The sequence below is a fragment of the Chelonia mydas genome, chromosome 5 (genome assembly GCF_015237465.2).
Source record: "Chelonia mydas isolate rCheMyd1 chromosome 5, rCheMyd1.pri.v2, whole genome shotgun sequence".
NCBI classification, from domain to species: domain Eukaryota; kingdom Metazoa; phylum Chordata; order Testudines; family Cheloniidae; genus Chelonia; species Chelonia mydas.
In genome coordinates this window covers 13869356-13884989 of record NC_051245.2, presented here as the reverse complement: position 1 = coordinate 13884989, position 15634 = coordinate 13869356, and the positions used below count along the sequence as shown (strand labels likewise).

The 15634-nt window shown below is 38.5% G+C and overlaps 1 protein-coding gene across 7 annotated transcripts in view; it reads left to right on the top strand.

Annotated features, from left to right (window-relative positions):
• The window catches only part of SMAD2 (SMAD family member 2), a 68232-nt gene that overhangs the window by 48977 nt on the left and 3621 nt on the right, over nucleotides 1-15634 (top strand). For 6 of the 7 annotated variants that reach the window (XM_043546750.1, XM_037902483.2, XM_037902482.2 and 3 more), the window contains 7 exons: nucleotides 591-784; nucleotides 1349-1483; nucleotides 6322-6396; nucleotides 9782-9835; nucleotides 11609-11821; nucleotides 13189-13326; nucleotides 13487-13631. In XM_043546750.1, the coding sequence (XP_043402685.1) occupies nucleotides 591-784; nucleotides 1349-1483; nucleotides 6322-6396; nucleotides 9782-9835; nucleotides 11609-11821; nucleotides 13189-13326; nucleotides 13487-13631 (954 nt within the window). The remainder of the gene's footprint in view (nucleotides 1-590; nucleotides 785-1348; nucleotides 1484-6321; nucleotides 6397-9781; nucleotides 9836-11608; nucleotides 11822-13188; nucleotides 13327-13486; nucleotides 13632-15634) is intronic. The other variant, XM_043546749.1, reaches the window with a different exon arrangement.

Sequence of the window (15634 nt, the reverse complement as noted above, 5' to 3'; positions counted from 1 at the left end):
GTAAGCTTATGCAGTCTGTCTTAAAACTAGCAAAACACTTTCAACTGGTAGCAAGGTACATGAATACTCAAGTATATAATTAAATTGCACACTTTTACAAGATGTGTTCTGATGCTTTTTGCATTACTGTTATACTGCCATGTGGATCACCTGAGCAGCTGATTGCTTTAGGTTTATTTGAAGTCCTCTGGAAATTACTCTGCTTAAAGCATCCATGCTACAGCGTAGTCCCGAGGGGTAGAAATTGAGGGAGTGTTAATGGTGTGCAATGTGAACAAATATCTTGTAAATGTCAAATTCATATGAAGTATTCATCTTATGTGCTTAGAGGTGTAATGGCTTTTTTAATGAATCCCAAACTCATTGGCATTAACTTATTCTAGAGCTTCTCAAGTTACTTTAAAAGTACTACCTTCTGAAGTTCTCCAGCAACAGCAATTTAAATATTATAATCCTTTTTGTTTTCTGAGGGGGTAGAGAAAACTCAGCTCCCCCCCACCCCCCCCCCACCTCCCATTCCCCAACCTTTTGATTATGATGATTTTTAAGATACAGCCTGTAAAATATTTTTGAACATCTTCCCCATATAGGTCTCTTGATGGCCGTCTACAGGTATCTCATCGTAAAGGATTACCCCATGTTATTTACTGCCGCTTGTGGCGCTGGCCGGATCTTCACAGTCATCATGAACTTAAGGCAATTGAAAACTGTGAATATGCTTTTAATCTTAAAAAGGATGAAGTATGTGTAAATCCTTACCACTACCAGAGAGTGGAGACACCAGGTAGGAAGACTGCTGGTCGACATTTTAAAGAAGCCCCAGTACAATGTTTACCCAGAAAATTCTTAATAGATTAGTTGGAGTCTTAGTAATATTTAGGGTGCAAAAATGAGCAGAATAAGGTTGTCCATGCTGTTTTGCCAAAATGGCAAGATTTGGATGAAAAAATAGCATGGATTTTGCAACCTCAAATAATTTGACTATTAGGCCATTTTTCAGTTGTGGTAATGTGGTAAAACTTCTAAAATGTATATATTTGTGTTGTGTTGGACAGTTTCAAACCCTCAGTTTAGCATGAAAATGTCTGCAATTAGTGTAGTGAAATCCACCTACCTTTGACTACTAAAAACATAAATGACCATGTTCAAAGCTGGCTGATATGGGATAGTCTTATTAAATAGACTTTTTACAAATCTGATACTTCTGATAACTAATTTAGAACTACTCTGTAATTGCCTGAGTTTCAAAACAGCTCAGTATATCTGAAGATCTGGTTTTCACAGAACATAGAGAAGTAAAATAGATATTTACGGGATCTCACTAATGTTTTATATTCTACTTTCCCAGTTTTGCCTCCTGTGCTAGTGCCACGACATACTGAGATTCTAACAGAACTTCCACCTCTTGATGACTATACTCATTCCATTCCTGAAAACACTAACTTTCCAGCTGGAATTGAACCACAGAGCAATTATATACCAGGTATCTTTCTTTCTTTAAAAGAGACTCTCTTTATATTAGTCGTTAATGTCCATGTAATAAGTCAAAGATGGACATTAAATTTAAATCTGTAATTGTTCAGGTTACTAGAATAACAAACTCAGGATATGCTTTCTAAACTTCAAAGTGAGGTTTTTTTGTAGCTACAGTAATTCCAGTGAAAATATTTATAAATATGCTTTTTGTACAAAACAATTCTGTATGCTTTTACTAAACTAATAAACCAGCTTTGTTTCATAAAACACAAATATGACAGTGTATGTATTTGTTTTTATTAGACAGCATGTCTAGGATTTGAGATGCTGTTGAGAACAGTGGTCTAACTAGATAAATGATCTGGAAAGGGGGTAGGTGAACAGTGAAATGGCAAAATTTGCAGACAATACAAAATTTCTTAAAATTTAGGTCCAAAGCTGACTGCCAGGAGTTATAAAGGGATCTGACACTACTGGGTAACTGCATGACAAAATGGCAGATGAAATTTTGTTTTTGGTAAGTGCAAAGTAATGCACATTGGAAAACATAATCCCAACTATACGTTAAAGGTGATGGGGTCTGAATGAGCTGTTCCCACTCAAGAAAGAGATCTTGAAGTCGTTGTGGATAGTTCTGTGGGAACACCTTCTCAGTGAGAAGCAGCCACATCTTGAATACTGCATACAGTTCTAGTTGCCCATCTCAAAAAAGATATATTAGCATTAGAAAAGGTACACAAAAGAAATGGTGACCGGGGGGGGGGGGGGGGAGAGATATGGTAGAAGTCTATAAAATCATTAATGGTGTGGAGAAAGTGAATAGGGAAGTGTGTTATGTGAGGGGGTAAATAACAAGAACTAGGGCTTATCCAGTGAAATTAATAGGCAGCAGGTTTAAACCAAACAAAGAAGTACTTCTTCACCCAACACAGAGCCAACCTGTTGAACTCATTTGCTAGGGGATGTTGTGAAGGTCAAAAGTATAACTGGGTTCAAAAAAGAATTAGGTAAGTTCATGGAGGATAGGTCCATCAATGGCTATTAGCCAAGATGGTCCGAGGATGCAACCCCATTCTCTGGATGTTCCTAAACCTCTGACTGCCAAACAGTAGGACTGGGCTGCATGATATGGGCTGCATGACCTGTCAAGGTTGCATGTATTTTTCTAAAGTTACAGCACGTGCAGAACTTCAGATTTCAAACTGTCTAGTAATGAGGGTCTTCAATACCAACCTTCAGCTTTCTGTTTTGGGCCGCTTTGGTGCTAGGTAGGAGATCTGTGTTCTGAGGCAAAGACCGTATACAGAAAATTTGAATGACAAAGGTTGAAGGTTAGCAACTGAGAACAGGAGGGATGGATTAGATTAGAAACAGTTATTGATCTTAACCGTAGCTGTTGGCTCAACTGTAATGAATGCATCAGAGGTGGGAAGAGTCCACTTTCACAGTGGATTGTGTTATGGAGTTACCTTAATATAAATAGAACAGGAGTACTTGGGGCACCCAGAGACTACCAAATTTATTAGAGCATAAGCTTTCATGGGCTACAGCCCACTTCATCAGATGCATAGAATGGAACATATAGTAAGAGCGCGCGCGTGCACACACACACAGTGGAAGTTGCCATACAAACTGTAAGAGGCTAATTAATTAAGATGAGCTATTATCAGCAAGAGAAAAACTTTTGATGATCAAGATGGCCCATTTAGACAGTTGACAAGAAGGTGTGAGGATATTTAACTTTAGGGAAATAGATTCAATATGTGTAATGACCCAGCCACTCCCAGTCTCTCTTCAAACCCAAGATAATGGTATCTAGTTTGCATATTAATTCAAGCTCAGCAGTTTCTCATTGGAGTCTGGTTTTTGAAGCTTTCTGTTGCAGAATTGCCACCCTTAAATCTTTTACTGAGTGGCCAGAGAGGTTGAAGTGTTCTACTGGTTTTTGAATGTTATGATTCCTGATGTCAGATTTGTGTCCATTTATTCTCTTGCGTAGAGACATGGTCCGGATTGGCCAATGTACATGGCAGAGGGGCATTGCTGGCACATGATGGCATATATCACATTGGTAGATGTGCAGGTGAATGAGCCCCTGATGACATGGCTAATGTGATTAGGTCCTATGACGGTATCACTCGAATAAATATATGGACATCGGGCTTTGTTGCAAGGATACGTTCCTGGGTTAGTTTTTTGTTGTTGTGTGGTTGCTGGAGAGTATTTGCTTCAGGTTGGGGGGCTGTCTGTAAGTGAGGACTGGTCTGTCTCCCAAGATCTGAGAGAGTGAGGGATCATTTTTGAGGATCGGTTGTAAATCTTTGATGCACTGGAGAGGTTTTAGTTGGGGGCTGAAGGTGACCGTGTGTGTGTATATAATTTTCTTACTAATATGTTCCATTCTATGCATCCGATGAAGTGGGCTGTAGCCCATGAAAGCTTATGCTCTAATAAATTTGTTAGTCTTGAAGGTGCCACAAGTACTCCTGTTCTTTTTGCGGATACAGACTAACACAGCTGCTACTCTGAAACCTTAACATAAATGTGGCTAGTAATCATATGTAATGATAGTACAGTTCAGAAAATAGTTACCTTGGGTACTTTATTGTGTGGAAACAGAACGTTCATTTCTGGTGTCTACAGCTGCGATCCCATAGAATACGTGTGAAAAATTTCCACAATACATGCTAGTTTTTTGACTTCATTGTAAATTTTGTCTGGTATCTGTGAAAGTTGAATTTCCTGTATGACTTAGTCTTGTTAAATTCCTTTGATCCCCCCAAGTGCAATCTTGGATTAGTGCATGACTTTAAAATCTTTTTGCAATACTTATTCTAAAAGTAGAAATTCAGAGTTTAGGGCTTTTTACTATTCATTTAATTACAATATTAACCATCTCTCAATTACCATGGTAATACATCTATTTTAATAGCAATCAAGTGCCCTCCAGCCATTTAAGGTTCAGTGAAGATATTTAAATCATTTCCCTTTAGTTTGTAAACCTTAAAAAGGGAAAGGCCTCAATAGGTGCCTTGACAGCAAAAGGCTTGCCTGGCTCAGATTTTGTATAGAAAATGGCTGCCTGAAGTGCAGTGAGTTAATGCCTTCATAGCAGTTGAGAAAATACATATTTTCGGGGGCAGAGGAAGCCAACCGTAGTCTCTTGTGGTTTTTTTAAACTCTTGACACGCTCTCAAATTAGACCCCACTTCTAGTATCAAAAACCCTCTTAAATTCTTTATGTAATTAGTAGGGCTGTCGATTAATCGCAGTGAACTCAGGCGATTAACTAAATTAATTGCACTTTCAATCGCACTGTGAAACAATAGAATACCAATTGAAATTTATTACATTTTTGGATGTTTTTCTACATTTTCAGCTATGTTGATTTCAATTACAATACAGAATACAAAGTGTATAGTGCTCACTTTATATTTTTATAATAAATATTTGCACTGTAAAAATGTTAGTAGTATTTTTAATTCACCTCCTACAAGTACTGCAGTGCAATCTTTATCATGAAAGTGCAACTTACAAATGTAGATTTTTTTGTTACGTAACTGCACTCAAAAAACAAAACAATGTAAAACTTGAGAGCCTACAAGTCCACTCAGTCCTACTTCTTGTTCAGCCAATTGCTCAAACAAGTTTGTTTACATTTGCAGGAAATAATGCTGCCCGCTTCCTGTTTACATCACCTTCATGCTTCAAACAGGAAGCGGGCAGCATTATTTCCTGCAAATGTAAACAAACTTGTTTAGCAATTGGCTGAACAAGAAGTAGGACTGAGTGGACTTGTAGGCTCTCAAGTTTTACATTGTTTTGTTTTTTGAGTGCAGTGTTATATTTGTACATAATTCTAAATTTGTAAGTTCAACTTTCATATTAGAGATTGCACTACATTATTTGTATTAGGTGAATTGAAAAACCCTTTTTTTACTGTGCAAATATTTGTAATAAATAGTGATATTATATAATACTGTACACTTTGTATTCTTTGTTGTAATTGAAATAAATATATTTGAAAATGTAGAAAACATGCAAAAACATTTAAATAAAAGGTATTCTATTTAACAGTGCAATTTTTTAATTGCTTGAGCCCTAATAATTAGTTAAAATTTAAGATTGAAATTTTCTTGACGCTAAAGAAGGTGATAAGCATAAGAACTTTTGTGGTGCTTTGAAAACAAGTTGGAATTGCCTAGAATCCGAGAAGGGAACTGGCATGGATGGGATCATTGTCTATTGGAAGGTATAGCTAGTGAATGAGATAAGCTTTCCTTGGATGTTGAAGAGGGAAGTGGGTGGAACTGTGAACTGTTGTAGTGAGGGTTGGCTTTCTGTAATGTAGAAAATTCTAAAATGTGGGCAGGGTAACTGATTACATGGCTCTGTCCTACGTGAAGGTGGCTAGTTCATGGGGTTTTTTTTTCAGTGTTGAATTCACCAAAGGGCTTCTCACTTTTAATTCTAGTAAATGTGAAAGCTGCTGATCAGTATTGCAAAATTCTGCAACTGGCTGAAATGCAAGTGTGCTACAAACAAGAATTGTGTGTGTATATATAACTTCATATGCATTTATGTACTGAACACTTAACAAATGTCTATATATATATATATTTTTTTACAAGGTTACGCACAAATTTCACCTAGATAAGGCACAGATTTAGGGCTAGAAGGTATTGCAGATGCTGCTGTGACGAATAACACTCACCAATACAAAGTCCTAACTCCCTGCTCAGATAGTGTATGGCGCAGACTGTCTAGAATGAAAATCCTAAACTTAATCTTGTCAGCATTCAGTGAGCTAACGTATAGAATATTGACACAATTTGCTCTTGGCAGAAACGCCACCGCCAGGATATATCAGTGAAGATGGAGAAACAAGTGACCAGCAGTTGAACCAAAGCATGGATACAGGTAAAACCTATTAATCTCTTCACTATGTGTGCAGCGTTGGGATTTCTAGCACAATGGGGTGACTTCTTTCAACCATGGTTGTAATAATGTAAGCCTAACTATGGAAAGTGGGTAGAGATTCATAATTTGCTACAGTGACCTGTTATATAAAATTGCTTTAAAAAAATGTTAAAGGGTGAGAGGAACTGAATTAGTTTAAAAAGAAATGGTTTACTGATACCACTCAAGGACTGTGTTTGATTGAATGGTAAGAAGAGTAGGGGGCCAGAAAGCGATGAACCAAAATTGGTACTTCAAAAATTAGGCCCACTGTGGCAAAATAATGAGAGGATAAACCATTCTTCCCATCATCCTTTTTGGGGCCCTTTAAAAAGAAGCTTGAGGAAAAAAGAACTTTTACCATCCCCATGGCAGAAGGAAAAGGATTGTTGCTGTAACCAGACCTTAATACTCCAGTGAGGAAGCTTGACTATCATCACCTCATCAGAGGGGAACTCAGCTTGATACATGTGAGATCCTGCTGTCTTGCCTCCCTCATTTGTCCTTTTCCATACCCCCACTATCTTGCCACCTGTCCTACGTCTTCCTCTCTCTTGACTTTTCACCTGATTGTAAAATCATCTGCGCTGCATGGCACCAGCATAGCGAGATGTGATGGCCCAGCCAGCTCTGCTTGGCTGAAGGATCAGTGAAGGAAAGGATCTAACCAGATTATGATGTTGGCGAGCGAGGTGAGCTGGGGTCCAGAGGTAGCCAATCTGCCAACCAAAAGCATCTGTCTGAATGACTAGCTGACTTATATCCTGAGAACATCAACAAAAGCTGTATTTCCCCCCCATTTATACTATCCTGTCTCCTGTCTATCTTGTGGCTGTTTTGTCAAAAGCAGGAAAGGGACTGTCATTCCCAACTCAGAGTTGAACAACAGAACTAACCCTTTTCCGCCCACTAAGGAGGACTGTTTGGCAGAATAAGAGACTATAACCACTGTTCATCCATTTAAAAAAAAAAAAAACTGTTAAACTTCGGATCGTTTCAGGGTCCTGCTAACACGTTTGGCTCTTTGGGCCCTTTATTCCATCTAAATTAACAAAACACCTTTTCACTACAAATCATGGTGGCATTCCCCTGGTATATACAAGCATATTGTTCCAATCTCTTCTGAAATTTCAATACCAATTTAGTATGAACAATAACTATATGGAAATGACTTTTTACGAAAGAGCGTAAGACTATCCCAGGTAGTTTCAAGGATGAATCATACTGGGGCATTCTTGCCAATATCCAGACTATCCTGGAAAGAGCATCTTGTAGATAAGTTTATATTAGCCAAAGAAGTTGACACATCCTGCTTTTGTTTCCAGAAGTCTAGAGGGTTGCTTGATCTGATCTGCTTAATGAAATAGTATGACCATTTTGAAAACCTTATTCTATGTAACTTTTTTCCTGTTGTGCTCATCACCATAGAATCATAGACTGTCATGGTTGGAAGGGACCTCAGGAGGTCATCTAGTCCAACCCCCTGCTCAAAGCAGGACCAATCCCCAACTAAACCATGGTGTGAGAGCCTCAGCAATGAATCTGTCTTCACAGGTACCTCTGATGTACAGAAGTATTCTCATTTGACACCTAGGGAATGGAGGCAGATATTAAGTGAATTTGGCCAAAGTCACACGGGAAGACTGGCAGAGCTGAGAGTAAAACTGATCTCGTTGGTCCTGGTCCATTACCTTAGCTGTAAGATTCCCTGACTGGCGGCTTGATGTCCCCCTAACTTTGCATGACTAGTGCTTGATGCTACCGGTGCTGGGGACAGAATATATGTAAAATCAATTGCAAAAGGCAATTGCTGATCTTGTTTGGCCAGTAACATTGGGCAAAAGTCTAATCCAATCTTGCTTACTGTGTACTCTTGGGGGAATTCTGTGCCAAAGAATGAATTCTGCACACAATATTTTAAAATTCTGCATACCTGTCAGCAATTATGTCTGTAACAATACAGACACACAGAAATTTTCCCCAGGAGTAGAGTTAAAGAAACCCCTACAACAACTCAGTTCCTGTTCCCGTCACACATCACCTCCATATTGGTGCACATAACAAAATTGATTCCGCACATGGACTTAAAAAAATTAGAGGGAACCCTGGTCAGCACTGTTACCTCTGGATGAGAAGCTCCTGCTGACAGTGGGTACAGATAGTCTATCTTGGCAGTCTGTGTTTAATGTTGGCAGTCTTTCCACTTAAATTGGACTCAACTATGCTAGTTTAGATAAGGGCTGCAGTGCCTCACCAGGAAAGCACGATGCCTTAGTTAGAAGGCTAACTTGCTAGAAGCAACCTTGTGTTTTGTCTTTGCTTCTTTCCCCTGTATTTCTTCTCCAGTCAGTAGCAGGCTGTGCAGGAGAGTTCATGTTTCTTTTCTCAGACTTTCTTCATCCTTCCGTAAAGAATAGTCTTTTAAATATATAATCCAAGCTGTGTCATTTCCAGTGATATGCTCGGTCTCCAGTGAGAGTTTGGATCTCAAAGCTTCATGAAACCTCTGTATTTGTCACATCTACCGTCTCTTCTAGCTGCCCTCACTGGAAGTCAAGCAAGAAGCCACTGGTTTCTACAGTCGATAAAAATAAACAAAATATGCATGAGGATATAAGATATAATCACATGCGGTGAATGTAATGTGAGTTCCTGCCAAGTACTTAAGATTTCAACATTAAAAGTGTTTAATACAGTAGATCCTCAGTTATGAACATCAGAGTTACGAACTGATCAGTCAACCACACACCTCCTTTGGAACTGGAAGTACGCAATCAGGCAGCAGAGACCCAAAAAAAAGCAAATACAGTACAGTACTGTGTTAAGCATAAACTACTAAAAAAAAAAAAAGGGGGGGAAGGTTTAAAAAATTTTTTTGACAAGGTAAGGAAACTGTTTCTGTACTTGTTTCATTTAAATTAAGATCATTAAAAGCAGCATTTTTCTTCTGCATAGTAAATGTCAAAGCTATATTACGTCAATGTTCAGTTGTAAACTTTGGGAAGAACAACCATAATGTGTTGTTCAGAGTTACGAACATTTGAGTTATGAACAACCTTTATTCCCGAGGCCTTCATAACTCTAAGGTTCTACTGTACTAACAAAAAGCAAAAGTAGCTTCTAAAATATGTATACAGTTGGGCAATTATGTGTATTGATATTTTAAACTAAGGATAAGCCACTTCATTTTAATCTGGAAAACTGGTTGCAAGATATCAGACGTGTTTGTAGTTCGTTACAAAGAATAATATCCTAATATAATGCTAGCATATGGAGAAGCATGGTCTTCTGTAATCTAAATGAAACACTCAGAAATTATCTAAAATATTCTGAATTATTTCTCCAGGATCTCCAGCAGAGCTGTCTCCTAGTACTCTCTCCCCAGTTAATCATAGCCTGGGTAAGCTGGAAATACTTAACTTTTAACTGTTTCCTAAATTGTGTGCTTCGTATATGTATCATAAATCTTTCTCCTATTTTTGGGTGCTGATTATTCACAGAAGGGTGGAATCTGTATTAGAAGGAAGCAGTGTCATGGTTAGCTCTCATTAATGGTATCTTCACTAAAACTCTGGTTTAATTGCAAAGATGGTAAATGCAAATAAGCGTGGTACTTTTTTTTTTCTTGTAACCGTTGGGACCTTAGCAAAGGGAGAGTAGAATGGCTGAGGGTATGCAAGAATGATGGGAACAGGAAGGGGATTTTACTTGTAAGAATAAGGGCTTGTCTACACTACCTGCCAGATCGGCGGGCAGCGATCGATTCAGCAGGGGTCTATTTATCGTGTCTAGTATAGGCGCAATAAATAGACTGAGCACTCTCTCCATTGACTCTGGTACTCCACCAGAATGAGGAGTGCAAGTGGAGTCAACGGGAGAGCGTCAGCTGTCGACTTACCGCAGTGAAGACACTGTGGTAAGTAGATCTAAGTACGTTGGCTTCAGCTACGCCATTCATGTAGCTGAAGTTGTGTATCATAGATCAACCCCGCGTGGCCACAAAGGAACAGCTGCTTCCCTCCACCGCTTCTTGCTAAGGTGTCTTCAGCTGTCTGCTGCATAGCTATTAGGAAGAACTGCAAAGGATCACAGACTCGCTTGGCTTGGCCAGGCGTGGGGAAGGGCATGTGGCAGGAAAATCAAGAGAAGCTGTGTTGGGAAGAACAACCTCTGAAAGTGAAAATGGGAAAAATAACTCTGGGGGATGACTTGGAAGGTACAAGGGAAGAGATTTGGGTGGTGAGGGAGAGGCTAGAAGGGGGAAAACTAACAAGCAAATGGGACAGTGTAAAAAGGCAAGGGTTTCTCCCTAAGACCCCAATATCCTTATCAGTGGCCCTGTGTTTTGGACATACAATTCAGAATTGTAAACTAATACTCTACTGGATAAAATTGTACCCCACTCTTTATTTCCTCAGTTATAAACGGCAGTTGCTCAAATCTACTGAGTAAGTGGTGATCATGTGAGGGTGTTCCCTCACCTGGAATAGAGGGTTTAGAGATGGGTGAGAATGAGTAGGGACATGGAAAAACTAATCTAGAGAGATCGAAGGGACTGGGCTTGTTCTTGGAGACAAACACTCTCTACGTTATAAAAGTGTACAAAATAAAGATTTTTCTATGGAAGATACATTGGGAGCTTCTGTTATCCTTGTATTATGAAAAAGGTTGAGGATATTAAATTTAAAAAGCAATAGTTTTAAAACCGATAAGGCATTACCCATTCATATGGATAACAGGAATATCCCAGTGTTACAGTACATACTGGGGGGGAGTGGGGGGGGGGAGGTGGTGGTGGTGAAGGGATTTTAAAAACACTTGCTTCAGGACATAACCACAATAGTTAGAGGTTGACTTGAGAGGAAACTTTTCTTTGTAGTCAGGCTATTGCATAACTATTTCTGTAGCATTTGTTACTTGCCACTCAGTGACAGGATACTGGACTGGATAGACAATTGGTCCAGTATAACAGTCTTTATGTTCCTTTGCAGAATATGGGCTGTGAGGAGGAAATTCTCTCTGCATGAGCTATGGAAAATGAAAACTTAGTTACTGATTGATTTTATAGCTCAGACCTAGTGCCAAGACAAATCAATTTGAATCAATAAATATATATTTTTAAACATCTGTTTCATTATCACAGGAATTTTCACTTTTTTTTCTTTTTTTTCAGACTTGCAGCCCGTCACTTACTCAGAGCCTGCATTTTGGTGTTCAATAGCATATTATGAACTGAATCAGAGAGTGGGAGAAACCTTCCATGCATCACAGCCTTCATTGACTGTAGATGGTTTTACAGATCCATCAAATTCAGAAAGATTTTGTCTAGGTTTGCTCTCCAACGTTAACAGAAATGCCACAGTGGAAATGACAAGGCGACACATAGGTATATTCTTAAATCTTGTAACTATCTCTTTAAGGGTAATGGCACTCAATTGAATAGATCTGGGTGGTTTTTGCTAAGTTCTGAGTGTGTTACAACTTAAATTGGATCAGCACAGGATTGGGAAAATATTAAATCAGCACAATAAACTAAACAAGCAATATTTAATAAAATACTAGCAGTACCGAATTGTGTTGTGCTTTCTTGCCTACCTTTGGAATGTAAAATGACAATTTACAACTTCCAGATAAAGCTGAAACTAGTCTTAACTGTGCTAATTTGACATTGTAAAAAAATTTCACCTAACAGTTACTGAAGTTTGCAGCATACCATCTTGACTCTGGCCTTTCAGTAGAGCTGTTGGAGGTGGGGGAGGGGCAGAAGTAGACTTGCAAAACTTAAACTTCTGTTTTGCTGGATTTCAATATGGATTTTTTGTGAAATCTTTCACATTAAATCAAAACTTTCAAAAAGCAATTGTGGTTTAAAAGTCAGTTCTTTAAAAACTTTAGATTTTTGGCAACTTCCAACATACAATTTAACTGCTCAAGCAAAACTGTCAATAGAAAAAATCCAATTGGGAACCCCTAGAACAATAAGCAAACATTTTTTTTGAAAATGGAATTAAAAAAAAATCACTTTTCATAGTGCATCTCCTTTCTGAATGAGCTATTAGAAATAGCTTGCCATTAGAAATATCTCGTATGTTTTTTTATACGAAAAGAACTAATTCAGATCAGGTATTTTTCTAGCCAGGAGAGCTAGTTCATATTAAGGATGAGCAGGAAGAGGCTGCCTTTTCATAAGAGCCAAATGAAGTCCTCTGGTGCCTTTGTCTAAGGAGTAAGCGCACACTGGGGTAGGGGTGGGGCAGGAATCTATGCGGTGTGAGGAAGGCTTTGGAGGTGAGAGGAAGAAGCAGACTATCCATGAGCCTTGTTCTTCTTAACCTGCCACACTAGTATTTATACGAAAATGAACAGGAAAGTTAATCTACTTGTTTTTATTGCAAGTATTACTTCGAGAGGGAGTATGTGCGGAATCAACTTTACCTTCAAACTTTGATTCTGATTGCTTCGTCTCAAAGTACTAAATAGAAGGAAGGAAGAATTTCTTGTCAAGAACAGACTTTGTTCTCGTTCAAGAACACCACATTCTAGGGTTGTGGGAGGAGGAATTCTTCTGAGCAACATCCTGCTCTCACTACAGTTGTCAGCTGGCAATATGGCCATATTGCCAGCTTAACTGATTCACCTTGCAGTTCTGAGTGTGCGGGGGGGAGTTGGCCCTCAGTGAAATAAAGCAGTCTTCTAATATGTCAACCAGTTCAGATCATATCATAAGTGAAGCTTCTACTAATCTTGTTTCAGGAAGGGGAGTGCGTCTGTATTACATTGGTGGGGAAGTTTTTGCTGAGTGCCTAAGTGATAGCGCAATCTTTGTTCAGAGCCCCAATTGTAATCAAAGATATGGCTGGCATCCTGCAACGGTATGCAAAATTCCACCAGGTAAGAGCACAAGTACAAGGCATACTAATCAAGAAATTGAGTACATTTAAATGCATTGTCTTCCTATTAACTTCTAGAAGTTGGCTCTTCACATTGCCCTCATAGGAAAGCCTACAAGTATACATAGGCTGTAGTTTTCTAAACTTTTTTCTCTTCATAGGATGCAACCTGAAGATCTTTAATAACCAGGAATTTGCTGCTCTTCTGGCTCAATCTGTAAATCAGGGTTTTGAAGCAGTGTATCAGCTAACTAGAATGTGTACCATAAGAATGAGTTTTGTTAAAGGATGGGGGGCTGAATACAGGTATGAAACATTCATTTTTACTTTTACATTTACTCTAATCAATTTTCTCCCCTACCTCCTGTCCCACTAATGCCTCCAGCTTGAAAGGCAGATAATTAGACTGCCACCAGCTTTACAAATACACTGTCAGCAAATAAAACAAGAGAATGCAATTGTGTTTCCATGGGAGTGAGTGTGTTCTAAAACCCTTATGGATCAATGTTAATTTGTCTCACATTCCGGGAAACTAGCTATTCTGCTAAAAGTGTGGTGGTCTAGATATTAGAGTTAACTTTTTACATCTGATCTTACTTACTCTCCACCATCTAGTGGCTCTGAAGTTTGTGCTGTGATTACTTGCCTTTTGTAAGATCTACATAAAACCATTGTGTCTCAGTGCTGCTCCATATGGAGTGTAATGAGCTGCTTAAGATGTGATGTTGGTTTCAAATGATGGTAACCAAGGAATAAATTTGGAATGACTCTTTCAATAAGTATATTATAAACAATAAAACAGCTAGAGAATGCACGTTTGGGAGGTGGGTAAGAGTTTGGAACTCATTGTGGAAAACTTAACTATGCCAGGAATATAATAACTTTGATTGTGTTCGTGTAGTAAAACTGCTAAGAACAGTTTTACAAATGGAAAAAGTTCCTTTTTATTCATTGTTGAATTTATTCCAGTTACGCTCTCTAATAGGACTATTTAAATCTATAGAGGAAAGGGTTCTTTATAAAATCAGGAGGAACAGCATCTGACTTATGAGTTGAGAAGCTATACAGAAAAATTTGGATTACTTTGTCCCTGGGGAGAGAGGTGTGACTAATCCCCCCCTGTGTCTGAAGTTTTTTCCACAGAAAGTATAGGGAATTGATATATGAAACATCTCTACAACATGTAATTACTGGAAAATGGAATTATTTCAGGCTCTGAAGGTGTATATTTAATGCTGCTTAGGTTCTACTGATGCTTTGTCACCATTTGGGTTTAAAAATGGATCCATCCCAAGTTTCAGGTCGGGATCTGAGATAAAATGAGGACTTTGAGTCATGGAATAAACGGGAAGTGCTCTGTTAGCAAGAGGTAAACTAGAGGGAAAACTGGCCCAAGCTTTGAGCTAGGGGAGTTGGCTCAAAGGGATTGTGTGTACACTTAAGAAAAATTAAATACAACATTAAAATCAGTATAGCTAAATGAAATTAAAAAGTGTTCAAACTACAGAGTGCCAAAACTTGAAGCATGCAGAGCTTCATAAAGAGAGAAGGGAGGGCAGAAGATTGCAGTGGTAAGGGTTGTGTGTGTGTAATTTTAGATGGCTAATAAATGTTGGGTCTGCAAGATCCAGTGGAACTATTGGTAGAGTGGCTAAGTAACTATTCCTTACTGAAAAGGAAAGGATGATAATCTAGTTTTTCTGCATCTGTATGTTTGACGGAGAATGTTAAATTCTTGATGTCTTGTGGATAATAAACAGGATGAAGTGGAAGATTCTGAGATTATTGAAATACTTCTAGGCAAGATAACTGGCTAATCCATGTTGTCTAGTAGAAAATTTAAGCCATTGTCGGTTTTTTATGGGCTAGTTAACAAAGGTGAGTTAGGACTATTTGTAGGTAAAAGTGAAGACAGGATTGTATGTAAATGATTGGTCTTGGAGAAGTCTCTTGGGGTTGTCTGTAATACTTAAATTATGAAACTTGTAGCTGACACTAAAATGGTGTGGTTAAGGCAGGAGGATATTTACAGCTGTACAGGATAATCTTGATTCAGGTGAGTGGTCTGAGGTACCTAAATGTAAGATGATGAAATTAAGTAGAATTTATCAGCCTTGTGAAATGTCCAAAATTACATCCCTGGGAAGGTCAAGGTAAGCAAGGATGAATCAGTGCCTAATCTAAGTACAAAAGCTCGCATTAACGCATTTCCGTCTGGTAGTAGGTCTGGTTGTTTTGGTAGGTGAAATGTTTGTTCTTTGCTTGATATGATGGTTTGTATGTGTTGCATGAATCCAGAGAAGCAGTTA